At 45.0% G+C, this 23,943-nt stretch overlaps 1 protein-coding gene across 9 annotated transcripts in view; it reads right to left on the minus strand.

Annotated features, from left to right (window-relative positions):
• LOC116957252 (uncharacterized) overlaps positions 1-23,943 on the minus strand; it is a 42,438-nt gene that overhangs the window by 17,365 nt on the left and 1,130 nt on the right. Inside the window, exons 2-4 of one of the 9 annotated variants that reach the window (XM_076055543.1) lie at positions 22,760-22,884; positions 22,285-22,407; positions 7,664-13,226 (exon numbers count right to left, since the gene is read on the minus strand). In XM_076055543.1, the coding sequence (XP_075911658.1) occupies positions 12,185-13,226; positions 22,285-22,334 (1,092 nt within the window). In that variant the 5' untranslated portion in view covers positions 22,335-22,407; positions 22,760-22,884 and the 3' untranslated portion in view covers positions 7,664-12,184. The other 8 variants (XM_076055542.1, XM_076055545.1, XR_012930528.1 and 5 more) reach the window with 8 other exon arrangements.

A 23,943-nucleotide genomic window follows, 5' to 3' on the forward strand; every position in this document is an offset into this window, starting at 1 on the left:
ATGGTATCATGTTAACGCTGTGTTGAAATTCCAAAATCCCGAGATTGATTTTTCATATTATCCAAAAATTAAAGTTAGCTAGAAAATAAAATTGATCAAAGCAGAAGGTTTGTGTGTGATTCTTCCTGAAATTCTGCATAATATTGTTCTGTGTATGAGATCTGAATCCTGGGGACCTATCATAAGCACACTATCACCACACATAATCCATAACACACATAATTCATAATGTTCAATCGAGAGTAATCGTATCCTTATCGATAATACGGAATTAAAGAGCAGAGTCGAATCGACTCTCTCTCATTCACGCTCACAACGCCTGCGTCACTGCATACGATTAATTGCGTTATTCCAATTCATAACACAATCCTCGTCACCGAGGCTCGACCTGATAATCCATAACGACCTGCATTATCATACCCACGCCCACTCACATAAATTAATACGATTATCTATCGAATCAGCATGATTTATGCGCATAATTACACTGATTAACATAATTTCGGATAAATTATGCACATTTCAAATTTCATTTAATTTTCATTATTTTCATCAATTTTCATAACACCTATATATATACAACAGCACTAGCGTTATATTCTAAAAATAGATCTTCGGTTGATGACCGAAAGTCAATATCAATTTCGGCCGAAACCGAAACCAGACCGAAAGTAAAAAATTGACTTTCAGCCGAAACCGAAAGTATGCCGAAAGAGGCCACTTGCCAAATTTCAGCACCGAAACCTAATTTCAGTCAGCCTCTACTCTAGATTATATTCTGTATTGATATCTTAAGGATCTATAAGCTTCTAAAACAATATAGTCTGGTTGAATAGAGGATGAATCATAGGCAGGCCAGCCTTCATTATATAAGCCAGCACAGATGGTAATTTAAATAAGTTTATACTTTTCTTCCACAGAGTAATATCTGTGGCCAAGAAGAATCACAGCTTTGTTCGTTAGTTCTAAAAACGCTTGTCCTGGTGAGGGTCACGGTGGCAGCATGCTGAGTAGGGCAGTCCAGGCCTCCCTTTCCCTGGCGACAGACTCTAGTTCATCCTGGGGAATTCCCAAACGTTCCCAGGCCAGCCGAGCGACATACTCCCCCCAGCGTGTCCTGGGCCAGCCCTGGGGTCTTCGCCCAGTGGGACGTGTCTGGTCGAGTTCCAGGGGGAGTCTATTCGGGGGCATCCTTGGTGGTGCCATTCTGTGCGTCGAACATCCGCAGGATGAAAGGTGAGGGGCGGGTGCGATGCCAGTATGGCAGGGAGAGGGATGGTCTCAGATGGACTAGACCTTGTCGATGGACACTCAAAGCTTTGTATGGAGCATAAGTCCAGGCACCTTCCACAAGTGTTACACAGTCTAATGAAAAAATGCTGCTCGATTAATTTTAAGTGAGACTTTGGCTGCCAAACCAGCGCTGGTCGTGAACACATTAACCAGGTATGGGAGCTCCTTCAACACTTGTAAAACTGCCTGATTATTCATGGAGAGTTGAGCAGGTGCAGTGTTGTATGACATGAAATTCCCAGGCAAGTGATTTATTTTTGTGGAACATTTGCAAGGCCCCATTTCATGATGGAATTAATTATCAAGGCACAGAACAAGATTCCCTAATTCCATCTCATTGAGTAGCCATTACCAAATCATCAGCAGATGTAACATGGTTAACCAGCAGGTAAATATCCTTTAACTATAACCAGGCACCGATTAGCATATCATTGTAACCGTAACGAATGCAATGGTTTTCATATGACCATTGGGAGCTTCTCAAACTACATAGTTATCTAATATGCTATGTAATGTAATGCATGGGGCCACAGTGAATTTGTATCACAAGCCAAGTTGAACAGGAAATGGCTCCGACACCTGGTCACGCAGCTTGAGACCGTCCCACCCAAAATCATACAAATCCTAAAATAATGTGAGCAGAGGCATAGCTTTGAAAACAAATAACAGTCCAAAGCCCGAAGCCTCTTTATGTTACTATAGGCCTTTATTAAATAAAGAATGCAGAGATCTAGTTTCTGTTGAAAATCTGTACGCTGTAGTTAATAGACAAAAAATAAGCAGCCCCTTGCATATCGCAGAGTAATGTTCTTGGAAATTTCCGCGCGAAAGCTAAAAGTGTGATATTCAATACCTTACCTAAGTAATGGCGTTAGGTAAACGTAGACTAAAATTGACAATATCACAATTGAAATAAGTACTGTACTGTATTCCAAATAAACTAAACAATTGACATGAGCACGGAGAAACTGTATACAAAAAATATTCCAAGACAAAAAATAATATAAATCTATTAAGATAAAGCAGACTTTGCGCTTGTGTAGACTTTTTTGTGAACCAAATGGCGCCAACACAATCCAAACTTTCCATGCGTACTCACGGGTGAGTTTGTGTTTTTCTCACTATTTTTAGCTTACCTGCTCACCTTCAACACCTGTACCACCTGCACCCACCCCGCTCCTCAACTCCCCCCTCTCTTTCTCTTGCCATGTGTTAACGCCCGGGAGCATTCTCACTACTTACGGTTTTCCACACATGCTAATACATTATGACATTTCATATACTATAATTCTACACACTCACCATGACAAGGTGCCTCCACTGCACTACAATATTTGTTCTCATATTTACCACGTTATCCTTCCCTATTATCAGCCCTGCGTTTTTGCCGCCAAATTCATCCACCTCCGGCTCATTACTATCCTCTCTGCACGTGCACGGCTCACCTCTAACACACTGCAATATTTATATTAAAAACATGTACTATTCTAAAATATTTACATCTACGTACCAACACTACCGACCTCCTTCTACATAACATAGATGCTATACAACAGCTACGACTAAAATACATCGTCTACATCGCCTGGTAAGGAATAAAAAGCATGCAAATACACGCACTAGCATTAAAATAATTATATATGTACACACCACCACACACATACTATTAATACCCACATCTATCACTATAAACAATGACTTCGTTCCTTTGCGGCTTATGTCTTCGCCTTCCTACAACGATTACACAATCAACTATCATTTCCTTAATCTCTAAATAGCATTCACTCACACACTCACTATTTACTCTTTTTTATGCTTATTAACTTTGACCTCCACCTATAATGTTCCTCGCGGAAAACGTGCACCTCTCTTCACCAAAGCCGATTACAATAATTGATGCCATTCGCACAAGTGCTGCAATGGCTGCACCTACAGGTAATGAATCTCCTTAACACAGAGTTAGACAGCGTGCTGCCTGTGCTGCACCTACAGCTAATTAATCTCCTGAACACTAAGAAGCAAGAGCATGTTGCCAGGGCTGCCATGGCTGCACCAACTCCTCAACAGCAATGAGCTTCACAGAAAACCAGCACAGCACAAATGGCTGCTGCCACAGCTAATCAAACTCCAGTCCACCAACAAGCAAGGCAGCTTGCAAACAGCACAACAATGGCTGCAACCAGGTGCCTACCCTGCTGCCAAACGGAAAAGTCTTTCTTTTCCACACATTCCTCACTTAATTTACACTTCTGATTCAGTAGTTGCCATTGGTTCCATGTCTACTTCATGCAGCTACTGCCATGCAATGACATGAAAAGGAGACCCTCCAGGGATATGCTGTAACTGTACCAATTAATGACCATCCCGAGCCTATTCATGTATTGATACCTGTAAACACTACCTATGCAAGCCAATTCCGAAACAACAGTAGAACTCATGCTTAACGTGGCCTCAACGTGCACGTAGCCTGGCACAAGCGCCGTGGTGACGTCACCGCCACTTAGTGGCGAATGGCGGTCGTTGTTCTTGTTAAAGTGTGTTTCTGTATACAGTGTATGCACCAGGAAAGGTCCTGGCAAGCATTATTCAAAGTCGCCTTGCTAGGCACGCTGAGGAAAGGGCAGTCCTGCACAGATGCCATATTTTCTGTCCGTCTGCTACAGCAGAGGTATAGGGAATTCCAACAAGACCTACATCTTTGCTTTCTTGACCTGGTCAAGGCCTATGATACCATCAGTAGGCCTGTGCTCTGGGTTGTTCTTTGTACTTTTGAAGTCCCTGACCCTCTGCTCACAATCATTAAGGACCTTCATGATGGTGAGCGGGCCCGGGTAAAACTACGTGACCGGGAGTCAGAGCCATTCCCTGTACACCTTGGGGTGCGACAGGGATGTCCTCTTGCTCCCACATTATTTAACATCTATTTTGACCGTGAAGCCTTCAATAGCTGTACCAGAGGAATTTCCATCTGGTACAGATACAATGGGAGGTTGATCGATGCCCAGGTGCGGTCATGAGATGGCTTCCTATTGCTAAATCATGTTATGTATGGCAATGATCTGGTAATTGCTGCTCACTCAGAGGAGGAGTTGGAGGCGCTGCTGCTGAACCTGGAGCTTGCCACTGAGAGATGGGGACTTACCATCAGCCCCACCAAAACTAAGCCCCTGCCTGGGTATTTTGTACCATCGGACACTCCACCCCCACAACTCCTAATTGGCGATAGAGCAGTTGTGGAGAGTGGAGAGTTTCCCATACTTGGACAGTGTGCTCATGACCGGCTCCGGTTTAACAGCAGAGGTCTCACTCCGAATCAGTCAAGCGCCATTATCTTTTCATCGACTGCGTAACGTTGTGTGGAAGCTACCTGGTCTCTCGCTCCGCATGAAGCTCCAGGTCTTCTCGGTCACGGTAATTCCCTCCCTTCTCTACGCTTGCGAAACGTGGACCCCCCTAATGGACCATCTTCGCCGGTTACATTTAGGCTGGCCTGCTAACGATCTATCCTGGGTTTAACCATGTGTGTGCGTCTAAGTCGTTGAGTTTATGTGTGGGTCGATGTGTGTGTAAGTCCATGTGTGTGTCTGCCCTTTTCACCTGGGCAACGACGGGTACTTAACGCTAGTCTAACCTATAAAAGGCATTTTTTGTCTGTCCGTCTGTCCCTCTGTGTACACTCGCTTGGGGGGGATTTGGCCCTCGGACCGTGGGGTTCGCGTCAAAAAAAATTTGCCGGGCAGCACACCCCAGGCCCCGCGGTGGGAATAGGCTATTTCGTTTTCCCATCCCTAAACTTTAAAGTGGTTTAATTAACGATGTAGCGCGATTCCTCTTTATTTATTTCCTTTTGCCGACAAAGGCGGTCGGGCGTGGTGCTGGCCACCCACCCCCTCATGTACTGTTACCGGCCTTCATAGGTGCTCGCTAACAGCACTTGCCCCTACAGTCTGTTATGGCTATATGGGGGATCTTTGTCTTTTGTATTTTCTTGACCTGGTCAAGGCATATGATAACATCAGTAGGCCTGGCCTCTGGGTTGTTCTTCATGCTTTCGGGTCCCTCACCCTTTGCTCACGATCCTTAAGGACCTTCATGATGGTGAGTGGCCCCACGCCAAACTACGTGTCCGTGAGTCAGCCATTCCCTCTACACCTTGGGGTGTGACAGGGATGTCCTCTGGCTGCCACATTAGTTAACATATCTTTTGACCACGTAGTTTGTGAAGCTTTCAATGGCTGTCCCGGAGGAATTATCATATGGTACAGATACAATGGGAGGGTGATCGATGCCCGGGTGCGGTCAAGCGATGGCTTCCTATTGCTCAACCATGTGATGTATGCCGATGCTCTGGTGGTTGCTGCTCACTCAGAGGAGTTGGAGGCACTGCTGCTGAACCTGGAGCATGGCACTAAGAGGTGGGGCCTTACCATTAGCCCCACCAAAACTAAGCACCTGCCTGGGTATTTTGTAACATCGAACAATCCACCCCACAACTCACAATTGGTGATGGGACAGTTGTAGAGAGATTGGAGAGATTCCCATACCTGGCCAGTGTGCTCATGACTGGCTCCGGTTTAACAGCAGAGGTCTCACTCCGAATCAGTCGAGCGCCATTATCTTTACATCGACTGCGTAACGTTGTGTGGAAGCTACCTGGTCTCTCGCTCCGCATGAAGCTCCAGGTCTTCTCGGCCACGGTAATTCCCTCCCTTCTCTATGCTTGCGAAACGTGGACCCCCCTAATGGAACATCTTCGCCGGTTACAAACATTTAGGCTGGCCTGCCTACGATCCATCCTGGGTTTAACCAGGCTGGATTGCGTGAGCTCACAAATCCTTGAAAGATGTGGACAAAGTCCCTTCGGCAAGCTCCTCCGGCAGGCAATACTGCGTTGGCTGAGTCATGTAGCCCGCATGCCCAGCGGGCTACATGACTCAGGGGCTAAACGGGCATGGCACGGGCTAGAGAAGAGATGGAGTGATGTGGTACAGGAGGACGTGGAGCTGAGTGGACTTGCCGATGACTGGTACCAGCCATGGCAAGATCGGCCTCTGTGGAGGCTCGTGAAGGACGCTACTGGGCAGTTGGAGGCAGTCGCTCTCCAACAACAATGGAGGGCGGAGGAGCGACGCTCACAACAACGAGCGGAGCGCCGGGTGGCTAAAGCACAGCAAGTTGCCACAGTAGGGGGCACAGGTGGTGCATCAGCCAGTCGTCTCAGTCAGTCGACCTGTTCCATCTGAGTCTGCCCTGTGACCTCCTGCCAGCGGGCGTTCGACACTTCGTTGCCTCAAGATGCATATAGCCTGGCACAAGCGTTGTGGTGATGTCACCGCCACTTAGTATCAAATTGCGGTTGTTATTGTTCAGTTGTTATTGTTACATTAACAGGCTAAATTTCTCACTAACATAGCTGCTGCTCCCTTTTCCTCGATGCGGCGGTGGCGCTCGTTTAATAGGCTGAATGTCTCCCATTCACATAGCCGCTGCTGCTGCAGGAGCCGTCTCACATTGACATGCTAATCTCTAATCTCGAGCAATACAATGGCTTCTTCAGCACCGTAGCCGTGGGGTTACATTAACAGATTGACATGCTAATCTCTAGCAACACAATAGCCGAGGTATACCTAGCTCTGCGATCTTACATTTACTTGCAAATTCCATCTAGCCCCAGCCCACTTACCCTTGGGTTGTACCCATCTCAAACCTATATAACCTTTGGCTGCAGTAGCTCTCTCGCTATATTTCTTCCTGCCTCAGCAGTCCGTCTGCTGTATTTTTTTCACCTGAAGACGATTGCTTGTTGCGATCGAAACGTCGTGACTTTTTAAAATTATTTTTCTATCTACGTGACTTTACCGAAAGAGCCACAGAGTATGAATTCCTGCAGTCATGAAAGCTTTAAGCAAAGTTTCTAATGGTTCTTGTGTTGCAAGCTATGGGCTTATTGTGGCAATTGGAATTTCACACCTCGAATGCAGGCTCTGCTCCTTATTGATCTCCTTACGCGTGTTTCAGTTTCAAAACACTTCAAAGGCCTTCAAACAGTGTACTTGATGGGGTTTTTAATGTGTCCCCTGGCGGTTGTGTAGATTTGATGACCGTGCAAACGTCTTACCACACAAAGTGCACCTGATGGGCTCCTCTTCTGTGCGTGTTCTCTCTTGTCGGTCAAGATTTGATTACTGTGCAAATGAATTCCAATACTCAGTGCACAGTCGTCACGTCCCGTGGACGAGGGGAGTTCTGCTCTTGGTGGGGTCACAAACCAGAGATAGGGAGGCTCTGACATCACCCACTCGTGACTTTGAGGTGATGTCTCCAGAGGCGGCTTTTACATATTTAAGTAAACATGTGGTAAGCAGTGGGATACCGATGGACACCGTTATTTAAGTTTTATTTAAAGAGATTAAAATTCAATAAATCCTAGACGAGAAGACAAATCTGTAACAAAAATTCATGATGCATTTGAAATGTGCTCTTTAAATTACCTCCTTGCTATGAAACAGATCAGCAGACATGACGTCTCTTTCATTTATTGGTCTCTCCACGAAACAAATAAATGTTTTACACAAACTATAAATAGCACAGCCTTCTGGGAGTGCATAATTGATTCAGTGCAAGCCACCTGTGGACCGGTATTCGTGTACAATGTCTGAACAGTAGTCAGGCTGCCTTCAACCGATGGTTACAAACATCCCGATGTTAATCAGCAAGGAGCATTTCTAGTTCTAGTTCGACAAAATCTAAAAAACACAATACAAAATTCTAATTCGTGTTGTGGAGAATGTATCCCCTATACGTAACTTTTAATCGGTATGTCTTATAACTGATGAATGATGCGAATGTTCCTTATTTCAAAGACAATGATTTGTACCAGAGGCAGATGCTTCCTGAATCAGTCCAGATGTTAATCGGCAAGGAGCATTTTTAGTCCTAGTTCGACAAAATCTATTTAAACACGTAATACAAAATAATTTGTGTTGTGGAGAATGTATACCCTATACGTAACTTTTAAGTGGTATGCCTTGTAACTGATGAATGATGCGAATGTTCTTTATTTTAAAGACAATTTGTACCAGAGGCAGATGCTTCCTGAATCACGAAAAATATCAGTTGACCCGTATCACAAGAACAGCTCTCACGTGAGTCATCTGTACAGGTTACTTCCAAAACACACACTTTCTCCTACAATCACGTATTCCATGTTTGACCTTATAGACAAAATGTTACATGTACGCACAAATCAGACAAGTATTCATTAAATTATAATTCTAAATTATCAATACACATATTGACAAAATGTAATTACTGCACTGAAATGTACTTCATCATGTTATATCGTATTTACAAGGAGTCTGTCGGATGAGGCCTCCATCTGCAGCACTCAAATTGAGGGAAGCCAAGTGGAAGTGCATTCTCTTTTTGTTGCAGAGGTTCAAGGTTCACATCCGACAGACATCCCTGGTTAGTCCAGGAACATGAATTACAGCTGATTCTAAAACATACTATTGTCATTCAAAACGTGTATGCGATTGCATGCTGGCGTTGTGGTTAAAATTTGGCAAATTCTAAACATTATCCACAAATTACACAACTGAGATTACACATCAATCATCGCCCCCTACTAACAGACTCATACCCACATGCAGGCTGGTGCAGGACCACCCTATGCCACACAGGGGCAGCTACCACTTGGGGGTGCTTGTTGTATAAATTGTCTTGAAATATTTTTTAATGAAATTTTTATTAATTAAGATAATTTAAATGAGGCTCGGCTTAGTTATTTAGGGGTGTATTACCAATCGTGATAATACAATGGAAAATGTGTCATTTTATGAAATTCTGTAAATGTATGCAATTATACCAATAAGGCTCAGCTTCGTTGTCATGGGTGTATTACCAATCGTGATAATACAATGATTCTCGCTTTAACTTTTACTGATTATGTTTTAGTGTAATTCTATCAGGTCTCAGAATTCAGATCGTGCCGTGGAATACAGTTCTTATAATTAAGATTATTTAGCATGAACTTGGGAAGGAACCACTCAGACTCATCTATGTTAAGAAACTTTAATATCTAAAAACACTCTATGTGAACACGCTTGTGATCGGAATTGTCAACACCGAGCTCCTGAAGATGTCCTACTCATTGATCCGTACCATTAACCGTCAATGGTTACGTTTATTAAAACTGAGTAATAGAACAATCGGCTAACTCCTCCGAGGAGCGGGACCATACAAGGCAATAGGAAAAGTCCATTAAAAAATTACAATATTCATACGAAACAATCTAAAGAAACACGTGCCCAAAGGCAAAAATAGACATCAATGAATTCATTGGTAAGATATGCAATGAACGAAATGTCCTGAAACAAGAGTGTGAGTGCTAGTGTGCCTGTTTGGCTAACATATGCTTATAAATTGGCGAATGGGACATAAATGAATTCGCGGACAGGATTCTGTGATCAAAATAAAAATCTCAACACAATAGTATTCCTGTGTGTAGATTTGTAACACAGATGCTGACAAATGTTAAGTGTGTCATCAATTAATTCATTGGTAAGGTTATGCAATTAATGAAACTAAATGACTAAAATACTTATAAATGATCGAATTCATGTAACTCGAGGGACAGAACAATGCTTTTCACGAACAACTAATAGTTAACACACCACCTTGGGATGGAAACCCTTTTCGAAACACAAAGGCAACTTTTTGGAACAATCTTATTAGTACCAATATGCGCGTTGTGTGTGGGTGTGTGTTGTCTTCTTGCAAACTGTTCAGTTAGCCGCTTCCGAGGTGCAGCGTTCCTTGGACCGAAAATCCCCAGCAGGGGCGCTGGGTCGGCGTGTCTGTCGAACACACGGTGCTCTCGGCTGCTTCGTCAGTCTCTCTCCACTGCTGGGGTGGTTGCCGAGTCGGCACGCTGGTCACGCTGTCGGCGGTGCCCGTGCTGGCAGAGATGATGGGTCCAGCTCAGTCTGCGTCGATGTGCGCGATGATCCCGTCGCAAGACACCGCTCGCAGTTCGTACGCTGGTTGGCGCGCATCACAACCCCTTGGCACCAGACACTGTTGATCCTTGTCGACTGTGGAACGACTTGGAGAGACAGGGCCTGTCGTCTCCCCCCCCGCTCCCTCTTCAACAGAGTCCTCTTCAGTTGTCTGTACGACTCGTGCTGCACAGATGACATGCTAGAGATAAAGTTATATCGTTCCGTGTCAGTCTCTGATCCGACCCTAAACTAAACTTCGCCTGTAGGTTCCGATTTCAAGGGGCACTCTCACGAGTAGTGGTTGCACCAGCTTTCCCTCGAAGGGTTGACTTTGATCGGAGCATAATTGGAACTATTATCACTATGGTCGTAATGGTTGGCTGTACACAGCGACCTCGCCACCGGGAATAGTAATGCTAGGCACTCTTCCCCACGTTTGTATTGTAATACTGTGAGCACCAGCCTTGGCTGGCAGCCTCTCAATTATGCAAAAAATAACTCTGTGATGCAGAGCTCCCTATCACTCTCAGTACTTCTTTTTCTTTCATATGGCATTCTGAAAAGCAACAGTTTTTATTTTTAATGATCGTCATAAATGAATGCAAAGGTTCATCGAGTCCAATGATGCGGTTGACGCAGTGTGGAATTCAGCGATACCGCCAGGATGTGCATGGATGGAGCAATTATTTGAGCAGTACTGATTTATGGTCTTGCATTCTTGCTTATATCTGAATTTTTCCACGTCAGGCACTTTCTTATAAAGGGGCAGCTTTTTCCTTTTGAAGTCGCTTGAGCTGTTTGTTGTCCAGACGTCTTTATTACCGCCATGTTTCTGTTCACGTTTTGGGGACCATTCCCCACTCTCCCACCACGGGCTGGAAGTGTTTAAAAAAATTCGCATCAGACTTGCAGTCTCTCTCAAAAAGGGGCGCTGTAGCCTTTGAAGTCGTGACCTATTGTGCACGGGTGTGCCTGCTGTCGCCATGTATTCCGTTCTCTCATCACGGGTTTGAAGTAAAACATATTATTCACCTCTTATAGCTTGGTACCGTACCACGTTCTGCAGTTTTGACTCTGCAAGTGACTCGAAGTACGTTTTGAGCAGCGTTCACAGCACTCACGTCGCGGTTTGGAATTCTGGCATGGTATTTGACATATTAGGGGGAGGCACCCCGCTGCATACATAATTTACTGCTAACATGCGCTGTTAGCCTCCCCAAACAGGTTTGTGAGTAATTATCCTCCAGCTGTCTTTTGTGTCGCATGGCCGGAGGCAGCGGGTGGGGGGGGGCTCACCCTTTCCATGCCCCAGCGCTGCATCCCGATCAATATTATTACAAAAAAACATGGGCAGAATCACTCAATATAACATGCTCATTCGAGTGAGAATAGGGTTTCTCCTTTTTTATGGAAACAGGTGTTGAGATGTTAAAACACCAAACTGAAACCTTTTTACAAGGAATCATGTCTGCATTAACCACAATACTTGAGGTCAGAATGCAAACAAAAAACACTGATAATATATTGTCTTTGAAACAGATTGGTCCACACCAGAAACAGCTTTCTTTCGAGCCTAGTCTCAAACGGTGTTAGACCAGAGGACGCTAAACGGCGTGCTCTTCGAGTGTTTGTGATGAGATGATACAAAACTCTGAGTTACTAAGGCGATTAAAGCAAGCACCATATAAATGCTAATATTATTATAACAGTGAATGCTTGGGAGCTTATTGGCTCTCGCTCATAGTTAGATCTACCCAACCCACAGGTCCGCAAATATTGACCGCTCTTACTCTGCAGGTTGAACCTAGGAATGGAGTATTCAACTTCACGTTCTTTTCATTAAAGGCCTGTGACAAAGGTGAATCTATTGGAGCTTCATTGTCTCAAGCTTACACATCTACCAGCTCTCCATTTGACTTTGTAATGTCTAAGAAGTCCATCCACACCTCCACTTCCACAAACTGCTGGGAGTTGCCTCGCTCTGCCTCACAGTCAGAATTCTCCTCCTGCTTCACGTTGCCTCCATCGATGTGTAGGTCCGATTTTGGAGTTGAATCTTCATCTTCACATTTTACCTTCACATCTTCGCTCTTCACCATCATATCTTCACATTTTACCTTCACTTCTTCGCTCTTCACTATCGCCTCTTCACATTTCACTTTCGCCTCTTCAAATTTCACCTTGATACATTTCCTAGTGTCCAAGCTGGAATTAACTTCTGGTTCTTTGTTCGGGAGGGATGGGCTCATTGCAGCACTTTGACTTTCACAAGTCGATTTCAGACTACACTCCTTGGGGATCTTCTGATGCCTGTGTGTTCTCTGGTGTCTATGAAGCTGTGGTGACTGTGCAAATGCCTTCCCGTACTGAGTGCACTTGAAGAGTTTATCTTCTGTGTGTATTCTCTGGTGCACTTTAAGATAAAATGAACTTGAATATGCCTTCCCACACACAATGCACTTGAAGGGTTTCTCTCCTGTGTGCGTTCTCTGGTGTATTTTAAGATTTGATGACTGTGAAAATTCCTTCTCACACACACTGCACTTGAAGGGGTTATCTCCTGTGTGTATTCTCTGGTGTATTTTAAAATAAAATGAACTTGAAAATGCCTTCCCACACACACTGCACTTGTTTGGTTTATCTCCTGTGTGCGTTCTCTCGTGTATTTTAAGATTTGATGACTGTGAAAATGCCTTCTCACACACACTGCACTTGAAGGGTTTCTCTCCTGTGTGTGTTCTCTGGTGGACCTGAAGACCTGATGCCCATGCAAATGTCTTCTCACACACAGTGCACTTGAAGGGTTTCTCTCCTGTTTGAGTTCTCTGGTGCTGTGTTAAATTTCCAGTACTATCTATGCTGTTTGCATACTGGTCCCATTGTTGTTTTTTACCAAGCTGCGCTGAGTGCCTTTGCTCCATCAAAACAATTCTGCAGAGGAAGCGTCAGAAGAAGGGTCAGCTGCAGACAGAAAAAAATATCCACACAATCTACGTCAGTATTGAGGCACAGAGGAATGAATATATACACAGTCACATATGACATACACGTCTATATTTATTTATATACTAGCGGTAAGTACCCGGCATTGCCCAGGTCAAAAAATATTTTAAAACTACTATTAAAAACCTTCCATATACATACACAGATACTAAGATATTGTGAAAGCCCGGTGGGCCATTTGTCCATATCACCACCAACAAAATTATAAGAGGCTTGCAAAAGTCTAAAAAGTAATAGAAAGTGTGGGGTAAATAGTTGATCTAAAAGGTTTCCAAAAATTGTGGACACCCCCCCCCCTCCCCCAAAAAAATATATTTACCCCCACGTAGGTATCTATACCTACACACCATACATACAACAGAGTAAGTAGTATCTATTGACTCTATAGTTGTATCTACTGACTGTACAGTAGTATCTACTGAGCCAGTAGTAGCTACTGACTGTGTAGTAGTATTTGCTGATTGTAGCAGTAACTACTGACCGTAGTAGTATTTACTGGGCCTGCAGTAGTATCTACCGAATCTATAGTAGTAACGACTAACTGTATAGTAGTATCTGATGACTCTATAGTAGTATCCACTGACTATAGTAGTAACTACTAACTCTACAACAGTATCTACTCACTCTATAGTAGTATATACTGACTGCAGTAGCTACTCACCGTAGTATGTGCTGACTGTATAGTAGTATATACTGACTGTAGCAGTATTGGCTGACTGTAGCGGTATATACTGACTGTTTTAGTATCTTCTAACTGTATATAGTAGTATCTACCAACTCGATAGCAGTATCTCCTATCACTACAGAAGTGCATACCGACTGAGGTGGTACCTGCTATCACTACAGCAGTGCATACTGACAGTGGTGGTACCTGCTATGATTACAGCAGTGCATACTGTGCTGGAACCTGCTATGATTACAGCAGTGCATATTATGGTGGTACCTGCTATTACAGCAGTGCATACTGCTGTGGTGGTACGTGCTATGATTACAGCATTGCATACTGACTGGTGGTACCTGCTATGATTACATCAGTGCATACTGTGCTGGAACCTGCTATGATTACAGCAGTGCATATTGTGGTGGTACCTGCTATTACAGCAGTGCATACTGACTGTGGTGGTACCTGCTATGATTATAGCAGTGCAAACTGCTATGGTGGTACCTGCTATGATTACAGCAGTGCATACCGACTGTGGTGGTACCTGCTATGATTACAGCAGTGCATACCGACTGTGGGGGTACCTGCTATGATGACAGTAGTGCATACCGACTGTGGTGGTACCTATGATGACAGCAGTGCATACCGACTGGTGGAACCTGCTATCACTAGAGCAGTGCATACCGACTGTGGTGGTACCTGCTATGATAACAGCAGTGCATACCGACTGTGGTGGTAGCTATGATTACAGCAGTGCATACTGTGGTGGTACCTGCTATGATTACAGCAGTGAATACTGACTGTGGTGGTACCTGCTATGATTACAGCATTGCATACTGACTGGTGGTACCTGCTATGATGACAGCAGTACATACTGATGGTACATATGATGACAGAATTACATAGCAAGTGTGGTGGTAACTGCTATGACAGCAGTACATACTGTGGTGGTACCTGTAATTACAGCAGTGCATACTGACTGTGGTGGTACCTGCTATGATTACAGCAGTGCATACTGCTGTGGTACCTGCTATGATGACAGCAGTACATACTGTGTGGCACCTGCTATGATGACAGCAGTGCATACCAACTGTGGTGGTTCCTGCTATGATTACAGCAGTGAATACTGTGGTGGTACCTGCTATGATTACAGCAGTGCACACTGCTGTGGTGGTAGCTGCTATGATTACAGCTGTGCATACTGACTGTGGTGGTACCTGCTATGATTACAGCAGTGCATACTGCTGTGGTGGTACCTGCTATGATGACAGCAGTACATACTGTGTGGCACCTGCTATGACAGCAGTACATACTGTGGTAACACCTGCTATGATGACAGCAGTACATACTGTGGTGGTACCTGCTATGATGACAGCAGTACATACTGATGGTACCTATGATGACAGAATTACATAGCGAGTGTGGTGGTAACTGCTATGACAGCAGTACATACCGTGGTGGTACCTGCTATGATCACAGCAGTAAATACTGTGGTGGTACCTGTTATGATAACAGCAGTACATACTGTGGTGGTACCTGCTATGATGACAGCATTACATACTGAGTGTGGTGGTACATGCTATGATGACAGCAGCACATACTGTGGTGGTACCTGCTATGACAGCAGTACATACTGTGGTGGTACCTGCAATGATGACGGCAGTACATACCGAGTGTGGTGGTACCTGCTATGACAGAATTACATACCAAGTGGGGTGGTACCTGCTATAATGACAGCAGTACATACTGTGGTGGTGGTACCTGCTATGATGACAGCAGTACATACTGTGGTGATGGTACCTGCTATGATGACCTCATTACATGCTGTGGTGGTGGTACCTGCTATGACAGCAGTACATACTGTGGTACTTGCTATGATGACAGCAGTACATACCGAGTGTGGTGGTACCTGCTATGATGACGGCAGTACATACCGAGTGTGGTGGTACCTGCTATGATGACAGCAGTACATACTGTGGTGGTGGTACCTGTTATGATGACAGCAGTACATACTGTGGTGGTACCTGCTATGAGAGCAGTACATACCGAGTGTGGTGGTACCTGCTATGATGACAAGTACATACCGATTGTGGTGGTACCTGCTATGATGAGAGCCGTACATACTGTGGTGGTGGTACCTGCTATGATGACAGCAGTACATAATGTGGTGGTGGTACCTGCTATGATGACGGCAGTACATACCGAGTGTGGTGGTACCTGCTATGATGACAGCATTACATACTGAGTGTGGTGGTACATGCTATGATGACACCAGTACATACTGTGGTGGTACCTGCTATGATGACAGCAGTACAAACTGTGGTGGTCACTGCTATGATGACAGCAGTACATACTGTGGTGGTGGTACCTGTTATGATAACAGCAGTGCATATTGTGGTGGTACCTGCTATGATGAAAGCAGTACATACCGATTGTGGTGGTACCTGCTATGATGACAGCATTACATACTGAGTGTGGTGGTACATGATATGATCACAGCAGTACATACTGTAGTGGTTCCTGCTATGACAGCAGTACATACTGTGGTGGTACCTGCTATGATGACGGCAGTACATACCGAGTGTGGTGGTACCTGCTATGATGACAGAATAACATACCGAGTGTGGTGGTACCTGCAATGATGACAGCAGTACATACTGTGGTGATGGTACCTGCTATTATGACAGCATTACATGCTGTGGTGGTGGTGGTACCTGCTATGATGACAGAATTACATAGCGAGTGCGGTGGTTCCTGCTATGACAGCATTACATACTGTGGTGGTGGTACCTGCTATGATGACATCAGTACATACTGTGGTGGTGGTACCTGCTGACAGCATTACATACTGTGGTGGTACCTACTATGATGACAGCATTACATACTGTGGTGGTGGTACCTGCTATGATGACAGCAGTACATACTGTGGTGGTGGTACCTGCTATGATGACATCAGTACTTACTGTGGTGGTGGTACCTGCTATGACAGCATTACATACTGTGGTGGTACCTGCTATGATGACAGCATTACATACTGAGTGTGGTGGTACATGCTATGATGAGAGCAGTACATACTGTGGTTGTACCTGCTATGATGACGGCAGTACATACCGTGTGTGGTGATACCTGCTATGATGACAGAATTACATACCGAGTGTGGTGGTACCTGCTATGATGACAGCAGTACACTGTGGTGGTGGTACCTGCTATGATGACAGCAGTACATACCGAGTGTGGTGGTACCTGCTGTGACAGCAGTACATACCGAGTGTGGTGGTACCTGCTGTGACAGCATTACATACTGTGGTGGTACCTGCTATGACAGCGGTACATACTGTGGTGCTGGTACCTGCTATGATGACAGCAGTACATACTGTGGTGGTGGTACCTGCTATGATGACCTCATTACATGCTGTGGTGGTGGTACCTGCTATGACAGCAGTACATACTGTGGTACTTGCTATGATGACAGCAGTACATACCGAGTGTGGTGGTACCTGCTATGATGACGGCAGTACATACCGAGTGTGGTGGTACCTGCTATGATGACAGCAGTACATACTGTGGTGGTGGTACCTGTTATGATGACAGCAGTACATACTGTGGTGGTACCTGCTATGAGAGCAGTACATACCGAGTGTGGTGGTACCTGCTATGATGACAGAAATACATACCGATGTGGTGGTACCTGCTATGATGAGAGCCGTACATACTGTGGTGGTGGTACCTGCTATGATGACAGCAGTACATACTGTGGTGGTACCTGCTATGATGACAGCAGTACATACTGTGGTGGTGGTACCTGCTATGATGACGGCAGTACATACTGAGTGTGGTGGTACCTGCTATGATGACAGCAGTACATACCAATTGTGGTGGTACCTGCTATGATGACAGCATTGCATACTGAGTGTGGTGGTACATGCTATGATGACACCAGTACATACTGTGGTGGTACCTGCTATGATGACAGCAGTACATACTGTGGTGATCACTGCTATGATGACAGCAGTACATACTGTGGTGGTGGTACCTGTTATGATAACAGCAGTGCATATTGTGGTGGTACCTGCTATGATGAGAGCAGTACATACCGATTGTGGTGGTACCTGCTATGATGACAGCATTACATACTGAGTGTGGTGGTATATGATATGATCACAGCAGTACATACTGTAGTGGTTCCTGCTATGACAGCAGTACATACTGTGGTGGTACCTGCTATGATGACGGCAGTACATACCGAGTGTGGTGGTACCTGCTATGATGACAGAATAACATACCGAGTGTGGTGGTACCTGCAATGATGACAGCATTACATGCTGTGGTGGTGGTGGTACCTGCTATGATGACAGAATTACATAGCGAGTGCGGTGGTTCCTGCTATGACAGCATTACATACTGTGGTGGTGGTACCTGCTATGATGACATCAGTACATACTGTGGTGGTGGTACCTGCTATGATGACAGCAGTACATACTGTGGTGGTGGTACCTGCTATGATGACATCAGTACTTACTGTGGTGGTGGTACCTGCTATGACAGCATTACATACTGTGGTGGTACCTGCTATGATGACAGCATTATATACTGAGTGTGGTGGTACATGCTATGATGAGAGCAGTACATACTGTGGTTGTACCTGCTATGATGACGGCAGTACATACCGTGTGTGGTGATACCTGCTATGATGACAGAATTACATACCGAGTGTGGTGGTACATGCTATGATGACAGCAGTACACTGTGGTGGTACCTGCTATGATGACAGCAGTACATACCGAGTGTGGTGGTACCTGCTGTGACAGCAGTACATACCGAGTGTGGTGGTACCTGCTGTGACAGCATTACATACTGTGGTGGTACCTGCTATGATGACAGCGGTACATACTGTGGTGCTGGTACCTGCTATGATGACAGCAGTACACTGTGGTGGTGGTACCTGCTGACAGCATTACATACTGTGGTGGTACCTACTATGATGACAGCAGTACATACTGTGGTGGTGGTACCTGCTGACAGCATTACATACTGTGGTGGTACCTGCTATGATGACAGCATTGCATACTGAGTGTGGTGGTACATGCTATGATGACACCAGTACATACTGTGGTGGTACCTGCTATGATGACAGCAGTACATACTGTGGTGATCACTGCTATGATGACAGCAGTACATACTGTGGTGGTGGTACCTGTTATGATAACAGCAGTGCATATTGTGGTGGTACCTGCTATGATGAGAGCAGTACATACCGATTGTGGTGGTACCTGCTATGATGACAGCATTACATACTGAGTGTGGTGGTATATGATATGATCACAGCAGTACATACTGTAGTGGTTCCTGCTATGACAGCAGTACATACTGTGGTGGTACCTGCTATGATGACGGCAGTACATACCGAGTGTGGTGGTACCTGCTATGATGACAGAATAACATACCGAGTGTGGTGGTACCTGCAATGATGACAGCATTACATGCTGTGGTGGTGGTGGTACCTGCTATGATGACAGAATTACATAGCGAGTGCGGTGGTTCCTGCTATGACAGCATTACATACTGTGGTGGTGGTACCTGCTATGATGACATCAGTACATACTGTGGTGGTGGTACCTGCTATGATGACAGCAGTACATACTGTGGTGGTGGTACCTGCTATGATGACATCAGTACTTACTGTGGTGGTGGTACCTGCTATGACAGCATTACATACTGTGGTGGTACCTGCTATGATGACAGCATTATATACTGAGTGTGGTGGTACATGCTATGATGAGAGCAGTACATACTGTGGTTGTACCTGCTATGATGACGGCAGTACATACCGTGTGTGGTGATACCTGCTATGATGACAGAATTACATACCGAGTGTGGTGGTACATGCTATGATGACAGCAGTACACTGTGGTGGTACCTGCTATGATGACAGCAGTACATACCGAGTGTGGTGGTACCTGCTGTGACAGCAGTACATACCGAGTGTGGTGGTACCTGCTGTGACAGCATTACATACTGTGGTGGTACCTGCTATGATGACAGCGGTACATACTGTGGTGCTGGTACCTGCTATGATGACAGCAGTACACTGTGGTGGTGGTACCTGCTGACAGCATTACATACTGTGGTGGTACCTACTATGATGACAGCAGTACATACTGTGGTGGTGGTACCTGCTGACAGCATTACATACTGTGGTGGTACCTGCTATGATGACAGCGGTACATACTGTGGTGCTGGTACCTGCTATGATGACAGCAGTACATACTGTGGTGGTGGTACCTGCTGACAGCATTACATACTGTGGTGGTACCTACTATGATGACAGCAGTACATACTGTGGTGGTACCTGCTATGATGACAGCAGTACATACTGTGTTGATACCTGCTATGATGACAGCAGTACATACCGAGTGTGGTGGTACCTGCTGTGAAGACAGCAGTACATGCTGACGTTATGCATCTTAAATGTGAAAGGTAAATTTGCGAGTATGTGTGTGTTCGAAATGTTAAGCATACTTGGCGACATGCAAGCAAGTTTTGAAATGGGGAATAGCGCGATTCTAAAGAAATCCACAACCTTTGCACGATTTAAAGAATCGATTCTTGGCGCGCTCTGGTTTTATGTTATTCTAAATTAATGAGTTATCTTTTCATTTGTATGTTGTTTTTAAGCTTTCAGACGTTTTTAAATATATTTCCCCGCTAGTAGCAGTATATATACATCGACTTTATTGCACAAAGTACTCACCTGACAGATTGCCGTGACGAGGCCTAGTCCCGTGCAAAGCCTCCGGCCTCGCCTAGATTGCCCGGCCGAGGCTGGGGCCTGGGCCGCTACCCCCCCCCCCCGCACTACAATAATCCTATTTAATCGCTGTAATTTTAGTATCTACCGAGCCTATAATAGTAAGTGCACAACATTGGGGTGGAGGGGGAGAGAAGAGGACGTGACACTTTACACTTTGATGAATTTACTTCAGCGTTGCGTGTAAATTGTTTTGCGTTTTGAATGAGCAATGGCGTCCACCCTGCAGCGGCGGCGTCTGTGCGTTGCCAGGGGCAACGGCGTTTCGCGCATGCGCAGCAGCGAGCCGGGCGGTAAAGTAAATAAATAAATAAAGAGGAATCGCGCCGAATCGTTAATTGAACCACTTTAAAGGTGACGGACGGCAAAACGGAATAGCCTATGCCAAGCAGGGGGCCCGGGGCGTGTCGCCCGGCAAAATTTTTTTTCGCGAACCCCACGGTCCGAGAGCCAAATCCCTTGCAAGTGTGAGCGCGCGGAGACTTTTATATAAAAGGTTCAAGATATTCCCCAATTCATCACACGGGCTGTGAAGGCACACAATGAGAGGGCAAATGGCTATAAATATGCCTGGAAGCCCTAGTATCTTCAAAATAAATGTTAACCCAAAAACACCAAGAACACAATTTCGGCTGCCTGGCTGCAAAAGGAATATTTATAAAAGCAAAATTCAGCTAACTTAGCAAAGGCTGTTGAAAATAATAAGATTCGTATTATGTAGAAATGCATAAATAAATGTTCAATCGCAACTGAGAGGTATGAAGCAGTCTCAGATTTGCTTGACTGCTCGGATAAACAGATCTAACTTCAGAGGCATATATGCTGTGTTAATTTCCTGACTGTTTCCATTTAAAAAAAAAAGTTCAAGAGGAAAACTAAAATAAACTATTGTTATGATTTAACCTCCATGTTCAAGAGTTAATATACTTTACTGCAAATACAAACTTGACATTGTCACACACTGGCATGGTAAAAACGTGGTGGTGTGTCCAGAACCATGCCTGGCCACATTCATCTGCTCAGTATTAATGCTTCCTCACGTCACCATGTAATTAATTTAAGATTAATGAACATAGCAGAGGCCCACAATAAGTTCAGCTTTCAACTTATCAATCATGTTTGCTGTCAGCAAAAATCCAACTAATTGAGTTCATAATGCAGTGAAATAACTGCACCACTGCTCCCCACAAAGAAAAAACTCTTAAATACACACAGATTTCACATGAATCATTAACATATATAAACAAAACATCCACCCTTCCTGACGAATTGCACGTAACCTTATCCCAGTGCTAATGCTGTGATAGGTGCAATTTAAGGCCATGTAAGTGTGGATTCCTTTCAGCAGGTAATGGGAATGAACCAGGTGTCAAGGGATGACTGACAGATGAACCAGCTGTGCTCCCCACTGTCTTGCTGAGTTTTAGGAACCCAGAATTACACCTATTCATGTAGGCATTGCTCTTCCGACCTCAGTTGTTGCAGAGCAAATGTCTCTTATCTGCCATGCAGCATACCTTATGGGCCTCCTCCACAGAGGCCGATCTTTACTCCTGGCACCAGTCATTGGCAGGTCCGATCACCTCCACATCCTCCAATCTCTTCTCTAGCCAATGCCATGCCCGTTCAGCCCCTAATATCTGGACAAGCAAAAGCTGCTTGAGCATGCAGTGTCTGGGAATGTGGGATTCATGACCGAACCAATGCAGCCTCGCCTGCCAAAGAGACTGAAGATTATATTCTATATTGATATCTTAAGGATCTGTAAGCTAATTACAATATAGTCTGGTTGAATATAGGATGAATCATAGGCAGGCCAGCCTTCATTGTATAAGCCAGCACAGATGGTAATTTAAATAAGTTCATATTTCGAATCCACAGAGTAATATCTGTGGCAAAGAAGAATCACAGCTTTATTCGTTAATTTCTAAAAACGCTTGTCCTGGCGAGGGTCGCGGTGGCAGCATGCTGAGTAGGGCGGTCCAGGCCTACCTTTCCCTGGCGACAGACTCTAGCTCATCCTGGGGAATTCCCAAGCGTTCCCAGGCCAGCAGAGCGACATAGTCCCGCCAGCGTGTCCTGGGCCACCCCCGGGGTCATCGCTCAGTGGGACGTGTCTGGTAGAGTTCCAGGGGGAGTCTATTGGGGGGCATCCTTACATATATTCTATATTGATATCACCCCTAGAGCCAGGCCCAGCGGTTGTGTTCGACCAACAAGCGCGCCGTGGCCGCGTGACCCACGTAACTCAGTCGGGTAAGCTCAAAATGGCTAAGTGGTGCAATCCTGTGCGTCGAACATCCGCAGGATAAAGGGTGAGGGGCAGGTGCGATGCCAGTATGGCAGGGAGAGGAATGGTCTCAAGATGGACTAGACCTTGGCAATGGACACTCCAAAGATTTGTATGTAACGTCCAGGCACCTTCCACACAGTGTTACACAGTCTAATGAAAGAATGCTGCTCGACTAATTTGAAGTGAGACTTTGGCTGCCAAACCAGAGCTGGTCATGAACACATTGACCAGGTATGGGAGCACCTACAACACTTGTAAAACTGCCTGATATTCATGGAGAGTTGAGGAGGTGCAGTGTTGTATGACATGAGATTCCCAGGCAGGTGATTTATTTTTGTGGAACATTTGCAAGGCCCCATTTCATGATGGAATTATCAAGGCACAGAACAAGATTCCATAATTCCATCTCATTAAGTAGCCATTACCAGATCATCAGCAGATGTAACATGGTTGACCAGCAGGGAATGATCCTTTAACTATAACCAGTCATCGATTAGCGTATCATTGTAACCGTAACGAATGCAATGGTTTTATATGACCATTGGGAGCTTCTTAAACGACATAGTTATTTCTTGATTTAAAGCTTTCGTGAGAGAGAAAGCTGCTGAGACAAGGTCTTATATAGGCCTGAGATGGGTACATCAAGGTAGGTGGGTGGAGCTAGAGATGGTCCAGCCACAGAGGCTGGGGCAGAGGCCTTTGTATTGTGAGAGATTGGCCTGTCCTGAGATGGGTGCATCATTGGAAGGACGTGATTAACCAGGTCAAGTCTTAACTTGCTATGATGTTTCCATCCTGTCTACCGATGTTAATTGACTCTCTGAGTTTCATTACTAGCTTGGATGTCTTTGTATTGACAGGCTGGGTGTCCACTGCCACAGCC

The sequence above is a fragment of the Petromyzon marinus genome, chromosome 71, assembly GCF_048934315.1.
Source record: "Petromyzon marinus isolate PM22_M1 ecotype Great Lakes invasive population chromosome 71, UKy_Petmar_22M1.pri1.0, whole genome shotgun sequence".
In the NCBI taxonomy this organism is placed as follows: domain Eukaryota; kingdom Metazoa; phylum Chordata; class Hyperoartia; order Petromyzontiformes; family Petromyzontidae; genus Petromyzon; species Petromyzon marinus.